General features: G+C 41.3%; 2 protein-coding genes across 2 annotated transcripts; one reads left to right on the forward strand and one right to left on the reverse strand.

The window, feature by feature from the left end:
- The first annotated feature begins 1,832 nt into the window (after positions 1-1,832).
- Positions 1,833-4,041, forward strand: lg20h22orf23 (linkage group 20 C22orf23 homolog). Its single transcript, XM_020453803.2, has 7 exons — positions 1,833-1,957; positions 2,134-2,227; positions 2,350-2,412; positions 2,571-2,750; positions 3,081-3,212; positions 3,420-3,520; positions 3,716-4,041. The coding sequence occupies exons 1-7, from the start codon at positions 1,955-1,957 to the stop codon at positions 3,794-3,796; spliced, it is 654 nt and encodes a 217-aa protein (XP_020309392.1). The 5' UTR covers positions 1,833-1,954; the 3' UTR covers positions 3,797-4,041.
- LOC116355479 (MICAL-like protein 1) lies at positions 4,038-8,535 on the reverse strand. The gene is made up of 5 exons (XM_031799498.1): positions 8,019-8,535; positions 7,863-7,936; positions 7,514-7,628; positions 7,349-7,395; positions 4,038-7,212 (listed from the first exon to the last, which is right to left on the reverse strand). The coding sequence occupies exons 3-5, from the start codon at positions 7,582-7,584 to the stop codon at positions 7,052-7,054; spliced, it is 279 nt and encodes a 92-aa protein (XP_031655358.1). The 5' UTR covers positions 7,585-7,628; positions 7,863-7,936; positions 8,019-8,535; the 3' UTR covers positions 4,038-7,051.
- Between the last annotated feature and the right edge of the window lie 3,522 nt (positions 8,536-12,057).

A 12,057-nucleotide genomic window follows, 5' to 3' on the forward strand; every position in this document is an offset into this window, starting at 1 on the left:
CCTGAAATGTTTCTACAACTTGAAGTCCACCTGCGGTAAATTTAATTGATTGGACATGATTTGGAAAGGCAAACAATATTAGGTCTAACAGTTGACAGTGCATGTCAGAGCAAAAACCAAGCCATGACGTTGAAGGAATTGTCTGTAGAGCTCTGAGAAAGTATTGTGTCAAGACACCAATCTGGGGAGGGGTACCTAAACATTTTTGCAGCATTGAAGGTCCCCAGGAACACAGTGACCTCCATAATTCTTAAATGGAGTAAGTATGGAACCAAGTATTGCCACTCGGCCAAACTGAACAATCGAGGACTTTGGTCAGAGGGGTGACCAGGATCCCAATGGTCACTCTGACAGCTCCAGAGTTCCTCTGTGGAGATGGGAGAACCTTCCAGAAGGACAACCATCTCTGCAGCACTCCACCAATTAGGTCTTTATGGTAGAGTGGCTAGGTCGAAACCACTCCTCAGTAAAAGGCACATGACAGCTGGCTTGGAGTTTACCAAAAGGCACCTAAAAAGACTCTCAGACCTTGAGAAACAAGATTCTCTGGTCTGATGAAACCAAGATTGAACTCTTTGGCCTCAATGCCAAGCTTCAAGTCTGGAGGAAACCAGGCACCATCCATCCCTACGGTGAATCATGGTGGTGGCAGCATCATGCTGTGGGGATGTTTTTCAGCAGCAGGAAATGGGAGACTAGTCAGAATCAAGGGACAGATGAACAGATCAAGTACAGAGAGATCCTTGATGAAAACCTGCCCCAGAGTGCTCAGGACCTCAGACTGGGGCAAAGGTTCACCTTCCAACAGGACAACAACATTAAGCACACGGTCAAGACGATGCAGGAGTGGCTTCGGGACAAGTCTCTGAATGTCCTTGAATGGCCCAGCCAGAGCCAGGACTTGAACCTGATCGAACATCTCTGGAAAGACCTGAAAATAGCCGTGCAGCGACACTCCCCATCCAACCAGACAGCACCTGAGAGGATCTGCAGAGAAGAATGGAAACAACTCCCCAAATACAGGTGTGCCAAGCTTGTGGCGTCATACCCAAGAAGACTCAAGGCGGGGGGGTCTGAATACTTTCCAAATGCACTGTAAACATCACTAATGAATCAAATCACTGCCATGTAGTCAGTGCTACAACAACAAGATCTCTGTCCCACAACACAAACCCTTCCCCTAAGCAGTTTAATTTCTGTTTGTGTGTGGGGCAAGCTAAAATTGACTGCTAATTCGCTGTGTTTAATCGGCTGAGGCTGCATGTTACTCAGAGAGACAAAGAGAACCATTGAATATGAGAGGGCAGGAGGGAGGGAGGGAGCTAGAAGGGGAGAGGACCAGTGAGAAGGCCAATAGCTACCACAGTCAGTACCCTACTTTACACATGGACTTTCATAAATGCCCTGCCTTAACTTACTCCCTCATGCCCCGTCTCCCTCCCTACGTTTGCTCGCACTTCACAGTTCAGCTACGAAATTTAATGGATTCAAGCATTCAACAGCAGTCAGCAACCTAGATGATGGGGTAATTTTTTTTTGATGTTTTAGCTAGTTAGACAGTCTCACAAACGCACCATTTGATACCCAAACTCTTTGGATTGATAAATCATGTGCCATGCTCTACACAGTTGATACTTGAATCAAGAAACACAAATAGAAAACACAATACATAAAAATAAAGTTAATTCTTAAACATTTAAAATATAAGTTATACTCAAACACAATATTGCACAAAAATGAACACCTTTTCCATAGCTCTATATGCCTTGTACAATGAATTATCTGTGGTTTTGCTTCTCTCTAGTGGGTCAATGTTGTACTGCAAGGCCAAATGTCTCATCACGTGGCTTTAAGACCTATGGTTTCTATGGCAGCCGCTAGTTATGTCCGGAAGAAACACTGCCATCATTATCCCATGGTGCAGCGTCAAGAAAGTTGAGAAAAATAGAAATCCATGGTAAGAAATACAACACTGTTTAGTTATGTCTTGATAAATATATTAAATGTTTGCAGTTTTGGGTATCTTAGCAAAAACGTTGCATGCTAGGAAGCTATCTGCCATGGTCTTTGCTCAGCAGCAGCTGCTAACGTTAGCCAGCTGGCTTTAGATAACTTCTCCGTCATTCGTTGCAGATGGAGACGTCTTCTCGAGATCAAGCTCGTGGAGGTCTGTGGAACTGTCCTAGAAGGACCCAGTACAGCAAGGAGATTCAGGACATGCTGAAATGTAGGGTTTTGTTCTCTCTCTTTGTGTGTGTGTGTGTGTGTGTGTGTGTGTGTGTGTGTGTGTGTGTGTAAGCGTTAGATCCACACAAATACAATAAGCCTACCTGTGCTCTGGTTTCACAGTAATGATGCAAGAGTCGAGACTCACCAACTTCCAGCAAAGACAGCTCAATGACAAACTTAAGAGTGAGTGTCACATGTTTGTTATCCATCTTCTCTTGGAAAGTAATGTTGACTTACTGCTTGAACTTCCTCCACACCTGTTGCTCTATTTTGGTCCTTTTTTAATGAATAATTTTGCCAAACAAAGGTAAGATGTTATGTTGTTTTGTCTGCATTCTCAGAGGGATCAGCTTTGCCATTGACCTGCAACCCCACATCATCGGCTCCACCCTCACTGCCCAAACCCAAAGTCTTAAAAAATAGCACAAACCGCACTCCAGCCAAGCCCCTGAGGCGCACCGCTGACAATTGTAGTTCTGGGGACAACTACACCAGAGATAGGTTCCGCCCCAGTGCCACACGTACGTGTTCCGCTTCAGCTCTACTACCTTTCAACCATCCGAGATGCTTGGAATTCTAAAGATGGAGGCCCTGTTCTCCTGATATCAGAACTAGTTCACTGATAGTTGGTCAGGGACACCTGGGAACAAATGTACCACTGTTCTTGTATAAAATAAATAAAAGTAATTTAGGCCTGTGTGTATGAGACCTCTTTTATAGTAGTTCCCTCACATTTCAGTTGAATGCATTCAGTTGTACAACTGACTAGGTATCCCCCTTTCCTTTTCCTTCTGAGAGATCTGGATGAGAGATGTATGTGAGTTCATTCTCTCCCTCACTTCTCCTGTAAGGAGATTTAGAGAAGGAGAAGAGGAGGCTCCAGAACATTCTAGCTACGGGGCAGGAGGAACCCAGACCCAGTCGCCCCAGGAACATTTCCCTGGACCAGGGCCCAGAGGAGGAGAGGGACCGCTTCCAGGAGGGTGAGGTTTACCGCAGAGTTACTGCTTTCTGGCCACGGGGAAACATGTCATCCACATCTCTGGCTCTCCTACATGTTTTCTACATAACTTTCCCCTCATTTCAACATGACTCTACTAAACTAATATACCCCAACCCCGTCCCAACACAGTGTTTGATTAAGGAGTTTCTCCTTCGCAAGTTTTCTAAGGATTGTGTTTCTTTCCAAGTTCTGGATGAGATTGAGGAGAGAAAGGAGTTTCTGGAGGAGATGACAGCCCTGGGGAAAGGGAAGCAGTATCGCAACATCATCAACACCGGGATCTCACAGGTAAGTTGTCTGATATTCCTGTGACATGAGGTATGTCTTTAAGGAAAATCATCTACACCCAAAAACAACAGTATTTACATTGTACGGTTCCGATGCTACAGATTCACTGTTGAACACAATGTGAAATAACACACACAGGTACACTCACTCTCTTACACATTTTTAAACGGTTGTTTGTGTCTCCTCGCCTTCCAGAAAATCCGTGAGCTGGAGGTGATTGACAAGGCCCGCAGTGCAGAGCTGAGGACCATTATGCCAGAGAAGAAGACTGAGTGACAGAGAGGAATACTCATCTACTGACTCTGCTGAATTGATCTACTATACTGCTAATACTCTCCTACAGAAAATACACTGCACAGGAATTCTGAACTCAAACGTGGATACTAGTCTTCATTTGTGCATAAATGCTTGTTCAAATTATGGTATGGTAACAAATATTGATGGGAAGACCCCAATGCATCCTTGTCAAACTGTGAAAAAGCATTGTACTGTACATTAAAATATGACCACACATCTCTTTAGCGGTATTAATGTTTTATTTCTCAGTCTCCCAGATTTCAATGTGATCCTGTTGTTTCTTTAGGACCATGTTTCAACATAGCTCTACAGAAGCCCTTGGTGTGAGTTTTTAAATTGGAAGAAGAGGCAGAAACACACACAGACAAGCAGCCATTTTGAATGGAAGACAAGATCGTGTACTAGACAATATATAACAAGACATTCAGTTTAACTCCGGACAAAAACGAGACTTATTGACAAATACATTTAAATAAGGGCACTCTTAACATAAACGGATCTCATAGTACTATCGACTTTGACGGCAGATTCTAAGTTAAGGCAAAACTCAATGGAATTAGACAGTGTTTACAAACAAAGGAATTGTAAAATATATCAATTAAAAAGATTAGCATATTTTGCAGACTTTCCCAAACAGTTAAACTGATAAACTGGTAGGTACTAATAGTTTGCTACATTGTTAAAAAGATATCTACGGAATTTATATACACAGAGTGTACAAAACATTAGGAACACATGCTCTTTCCGTGATCTAGACTGACCAGGCGAAAGCTATGATCCCCTATTGATGACACTTGTTAGATCCACTTCAAATCAGTGTAAATGAAGGGGAGGAGACTGGTTAAAGAAGGATTTTTAAGCATTGAAACAACAGACATGGATTGTGTCTGTGTGCCATTCAGAGAGTGAACAGGCAAGAAAATATTTAAGTGGCGGTTTGTGTTAACAGCAACGCTGCTGGGCTTTTCACGCTCAACAGTTTCCCGTGTGTATCAAGAATGGTCCACCGCCCAAAGGACATCCAGCCAACTTAACACAACTGTGAGAAGCATGAGTCAACATGGGCCAGCATCCCTGTGGAATGCTTTCGACACCTTGTAGAGTCCATGCCCCGACAAATTTAGGCTGTTCTGAGGGCAAAAGGGGTGCAACTCAATATTAGGAAGGTGTTCTTAATATTTTGTACACTCACTGCATGCATATATCCTTATTGTATAATGTAGCCCCTAGAACTGTTCACACTTGTTTCGGTTGTAAATCTGGTCAGATTCTGTAATACTATTAAGTCAGTGACCTGTCATGATACAACTATGTTAGTCAAATACACTGCTTTACATTCCTTGTTTTAAGTCATTACTTACATTTCATCTGAACTATTTCTTACCTGTCTGTCTCATGTCTCATTCTCAGACCCGTGATTATCCAACATAATATCTACTGTCCAATATAATATCTACAGTACAATAGTCAGTGATTTGGAAACATGGTAAGTAGCTAGTTAAGAAATAACCTTTTCGCTAAAAGCTAGAGTAATTATTTGGGTTGTCATTACTCCATCTTAACTGGCAGTATTTACTCACAACAACGGGTTCCTCTTTAAAAAAAAGATTCACAATAGTTCAGAAGTACCACAGACTCAAACCAGACAACCGACAGACACACACAACTCTTCGTTCTGTATCCAATCTACAGACAATGAGACATAGGCAGTGTCCATGAACAAAGGGGAAACCTTAGGACCACTGAATAACCAGGAGATGAGGGAGTTCTTCCTTAGTTTCTACCATGATAAGAGACTGATGAATGGTAAGAAACCTGCAGTCATAGTATTTAGATCTTTGATAAAAGCCGATTTAAAAAAAGGCCTGGGTCACAATGTGCAAAGTAATAATGAAAAGGGACAGAAGAAACAACATTTTGCGCTGAACCGCAAATCTACAGAAAATATACCTCCTCTTCAATTCAGTCTTCAGATGTTTAAGGTTTTAGTCTTAAAGCAGTTGAGTTCTCTTACCTTTCTCTTCACACAAAGGCAACTTCAAATATATACACAGTGCAGAACGCATTGGAGTGGCTGTATTTGAAAGAGCATCATGGGAGCTACGGTAGGGAGCAGAGTATGTGAGCGGAGTGGAGCGAGGAGCTACGGTTAGGGAGCAGAGTATGTGAGCGGAGTGGAGCGAGGAGCTACGGTAGGGAGCAGAGTATGTGAGCGGAGTGGAGCGAGGAGCTACGGTAGGGAGCAGAGTATGTGAGCGGTGTGGAGCGAGGAGCTACGGTAGGGAGCAGAGTATGTGAGCGGAGTGGAGCGAGGAGCTACGGTAGGGAGCAGAGTATGTGAGCAGAGTGGAGCGAGGAGCTACGGTAGGGAGCAGAGTATGTGAGCGGAGTGGAGCGATCCCAATTTGACTGGAGCCTCGGAGCGAGATTCGCAAAGGCTAGAGCGTCGGCCTTCTCGCCCGCTCCAATAGCGCTCACTTCACCAGCTCAGGGCATGCCCGGCCCAGCATGCATCTGTAGTCTACTTGTGTGCTGCTATAGCCCCTTACTTTAGCTACTGAGTTCACTAAATATTTTCATAAAGAAACTGCTAAAACACACAGGTGCTAAATCATGGTGACTTACAAGATGAGGACCAAGAGCAAGAGAGGGTAGCGGCCACAACTAAAGAATCAAATCGTGGAATCTGAAAAGACACGCATCCCGAAAGCATGATGGTGTACTTACCATATGCACATGCTAAAAGAAATAGGCTTGGCATATTCCAACGTATTTGTTTATTCAATTACTTGAATACCAAATGGTAAGTCAAGGTAGTCACAAAAATAGATGGGTGTTAGTTAAATTGTGATTTTAATGAATGGAGTGAATTTGGAGCAGCCATTTTCTCCCCCTGTGAGCGCAGAAGGGTTTTTTAGCGGAGCAGTTGAAAAAGGGGTGGATCGCCAGCACGAGCCGGATTTCCAACCGCTTAACTCTGCTCACATACTCTGGTAGGGAGGAGCGATTAGAAGGATATACTACAGTAAGAGGAAGGAGGAGCAAATTGCAGGTTGCACACATTAAAATCTTTCACATAGCTGTGAGAATCCTGGGTTGTTTTTCCTTCTCACTGTGTTTTGTTTTCATCTGCCGTTTCCTTGCTCTTTCCATCTGATATGTCCCCCTGTAAAGGATGGTATCCCTCTTCCTTTTCTTCCATCCATCATCCACCTCCCTCCTTCCATACCATGTTCAGCTCTTGTCCTTCTCTGCCATCTCCTTGCGTGGGCTGCCACCTTTTCCTTGGTTCACACTCAACCTCTTCAGAACCTTCATGGGTTTAAACTTCTTCTTCTTCTTCTGTTGCTGCTGTTGCTGCTGCTCGCCCTCTGCTGCTGGCTCCTTCTGGAAGTCTGGAGGAAGGGAGAGATGGAGAAAGAAGAGAGGGGGGGGAGACGGAGACATGGACGAGAAGCGTGAATACTTTGAGCGGAAAGAAAGATGAAAGGGAGAGTTCTAACAAAACATGAAGCTTTTGTCTCGTCTTACCTTTTCTCTTCAACATGGTCGCCACCAGCTTATCCTCTTCCTCTTCCCTGTTGGAGAAGCACAGTAAGATCACCCCAAAAAACAGACATCGACTGCAGATCACCTACTAGTCTACTAGTCCACCCTGCTCTGTCATGAGACAGTAGATGATAGGTGATTGATTACCTCTGCCTGTCCTGATCCATGTTGTTGATGATTTGGTTCCGCTGTTCAATGACGGTGACCAGCTCTGTCATCAGCTCCTGCTCCCTTCCCTTGTCCTCCTCATTCCAGTCTTTCTCTACAAGATGGAGGGATTAAGAGGGGAGGATGAATGAAGAGTAACGCGTGACTTAAAACGTGGATTCTTTTCTGGACCCCGTTCCATTTCAGTGAATTCAGTCCAACAACAAAGAGGAAGGAAAGAAAAATGTAATGGAAACAGGACTTCAGTTAACAAGCTTCCCATCCCGGGTAGCTGCAAGGGCCTTGTGCTCTATGATGCCATTCACAAACAGGAAGTGAGATCACACACCTGGCTTGTTAAGAAGACATCTCAGCTCATACTCTACATCAGCCTGCCTCTCTTCCAGGTTCTGCTGCTTGGCCCTGTCAAGAGAAAATAAATAGTGTGAGAATCTTAAAGAGACAGCTGCTAAATGGGCCAATGAGCACAGGCTCTGGTACGTACGTGTAGACCAGCTCAGCCTCGCGGCGCACCAGCAGGTGTTTTTCATGGATCAGAGTGAACCAGTCCACCAGCAAAGTCTCCTCCTCCTCATCTAGAACAGGAACACCACCATGAGTATATGGATAATATTATACTATAGATACAAATATGGACTATTGAGCTGACTATTAAACTATTGACCTGACTTAACTATTAACCTGACTATTGACCTGACTAACTATTAACCTGACTATTGACCTGACTATTAAGACTATTGACCTGACTATTAGACTATTGACCTGACTATTAAGACTATTGACCTGACTATTAAGACTATTGACCTGACTATTAGACTATTGACCTGACTATTAGACTATTGACCTGACTATTAGACTATTGACCTGACTATTAGACTATTGACCTGACTATTAGACGATTGACCTGACTATTAGACGATTGACCTGACTATTAGACTATTGACCTCACTATTGACCTGACTATTAGACTATTGACCTGACTATTAGACTATTGACCTGACTATTAGACTATTTACCTCACTATTAAGACTATTGACCTGACTATTAGACTATTGACCTCACTATTGACCTGACTATTAGACTATTGACCTGACTATTAAGACTATTGACCCTGACTATTAGACTATTGACCTGACTATTGACCTGACTATTAGACTATTGACCTGACTATTAGACTATTGACCTGACTATTAGACTATTGACCTGACTATTAGACTATTGACCTGACTATTAGACTATTGACCTGACTATTAGACTATTGACCTGACTATTAGACTATTGACCTGACTATTAAGACTATTGACCTGACTATTAGACTATTGACCTGACTATTAAGACTATTGACCTGACTATTAGACTATTGACCTGACTATTAGACTATTGACCTGACTATTAGACTATTGACCTGACTATTAAGACTATTGACCTGACTATTAGACTATTGACCTGACTATTAAGACTATTGACCCGACTATTAGACTATTGACCTGACTATTAGACTATTGACCTGACTATTAGACTATTGACCTGACTATTAAGACTATTGACCTGACTATTAGACTATTGACCTCACTATTGACCTGACTATTAGACTATTGACCTGACTATTAAGACTATTGACCTGACTATTAAGACTATTGACCTGATTATTAGACTATTGACCTGACTATTAGACTATTGACCTGACTATTAGACTATTGACCTGACTATTAGACTATTGACCTGACTATTAAGACTATTGACCTCACTATTGACCTGACTATTAGACTATTGACCATGACTATTAGACTATTGACCTGACTATTAGACTATTGACCTGACTATTAAGACTATTGACCTGACTATTAGACTATTGACCTGACTATTAAGACTATTGACCTGACTATTAGACTATTGACCTGACTATTAGACTATTGACCTGACTATTAGACTATTGAACCTGACTATTAGACTATTGACCTCACTATTGACCTGACTATTAGACTATTGACCTGACTATTAAGACTATTGACCTGACTATTAGACTATTGACCCAACTATTAGACTATTGACCTGACTATTAGACTATATTACCTGACTATTAAGACTATTGACCTGACTATTAGACTATTGACCTGACTATTAAGACTATTGACCTGACTATTAGACTATTGACCTCACTATTGACCTGACTATTAGACTATTGACCTGACTATTAAGACTATTGACCTGACTATTAGACTATTGACCTGATATTAGACTATTGACCTGACTATTAGACTATTGACCTCACTATTACCTGACTATTAGACTATTGACCTGACTATTAAGACTATTGACCTGACTATTAGACTATTGACCTGACTATTAAGACTATTGACCTGACTATTAGACCTATTGACCTCACTATTGACCTGACTATTAGACTATTGACCTGACTATTAAGACTATTGACCTGACTATTAAGACTATTGGACCTCACTTATTGACCTGACTATTAGACTATTGACCTGACTATTAGACTATTGACCTGACTATTAGACTATTGACCGGCTATTAGACTATTGACCTGACTATTAGACTATTGACCTGACTATTAGACTACCTATATTAAGACTATGAACCTGACTATTAGACTCTTGACCTGACTATTAGACTATTGACCTGACTATTAGACTATTGACCTGACTATTAGACTATTGACCTGATTGACCTGACTATTGACCTGACTATTAGACTATTGACCTCACTATTGACCTGACTATTAGACTATTGACCTCACTATTGACCTGACTATTAGACTATTGACCTGACTATTAAGACTATTGACCTGACTATTAGACTATTGACCTGACTATTAAGACTATTGACCTCACTATTGACCTGACTATTAGACTATTGACCTGACTATTAGACTATTGACCTGACTATTAGACTATTGACCTGACTATTAGACTATTGACCTGACTATTGACCTGACTATTAGACTATTGACCTCACTATTGACCTGACTATTAGACTATTGACCTGACTATTAAGACTATTGACCTGATTATTAGACTATTGACCTGATTGACCTGACTATTGACCTGACTATTAGACTATTGACCTCACTATTGACCTGACTATTAGACTATTGACCTCACTATTGACCTGACTATTAGACTATTGACCTGACTATTAAGACTATTGACCTGACTATTAGACTATTGACCTGACTATTAAGACTATTGACCTGACTATTAAGACTATTGACCTCACTATTGACCTGACTATTAGACTATTGACCTGACTATTAGACTATTGACCTGACTATTAGACTATTGACCTGACTATTAGACTATTGACCTGACTATTAGACTATTGACCTGACTATTAGACTATTGACCTGACTATTGACCTGACTATTGACCTGACTATTAGACTATGACCCACTATGACTGACTATTAGACTATTGACCTGACTATTAGACTATTGACCTGACTATTAGACTATTGACCTGGATTATTAGACTATTGACCTGACTATTAGACTATTGACCTGACTATTAGACTATTGACCTGACTATTCAGACTATTGACCTGACTATTAGACTATTGACCTGACTATTAGACTATTGACCTGACTATTAGACTATTGACCTGACTATTAGACTATTGACCTGCTATTAGACTATTGACCTGACTATTAGACTATTGACCTGACTATTAAGACTATTGAATGACCTGACCTATTAGACTATTGACCTCGCTATTGACCTGACTATTAGACTATTGACCTGACTATTAAGACTATTGACCTGACTATTAAGACTATTGACCTGACTATTAAGACTATTGACCTGACTATTAAGACTATTGACCTGACTATTAGACTATTGACCTGACTATTAGACTATTGACCTGACTATTAGACTATTGACCTGACTATTAGACTATTGACCTGACTATTAGACTATTGACCTGACTATTAGACTATTGACCTGACTATTAGACTATTGACCTGACTATTAGACTATTGACCTGACTATTAGACTATTGACCTGACTATTGGACCTGACTATTAAGATATTGACCCTGACTATTAGACTATTGACCTCACTATTGACCTGACTATTAGACTATTGACCTGACTATTAAGACGATTGACCCTGACTATTAGACTATTGACCTGACTATTAAGACTATTGACCTCACTATTGACCTGACTATTAGACTATTGACCTGACTATTAGACTATTGACCTGACTATTAGACTATTGACCTGACTATTAGACTATTGACCTGACTATTAGACTATTGACCTGACTATTAGACTATTGACCTGACTATTAGACTATTGGACCTGACTATTAGACTATTGACCTGACTATTGACCTGACTATTAGACTATTGACCTCACTATTGACCTGACTATTAGACTATTGACCTCACTATTGACCTGACTATTTGACTATTGACCTGACTATTAAGACTATTGACCTGATTATTAGACTATTGACCTGATTGACCTGACTATTGACCTGACTATTAGACTATTGACC

Source organism: Oncorhynchus kisutch, linkage group LG20 (assembly GCF_002021735.2).
Source record: "Oncorhynchus kisutch isolate 150728-3 linkage group LG20, Okis_V2, whole genome shotgun sequence".
Taxonomy (NCBI): domain Eukaryota; kingdom Metazoa; phylum Chordata; class Actinopteri; order Salmoniformes; family Salmonidae; genus Oncorhynchus; species Oncorhynchus kisutch.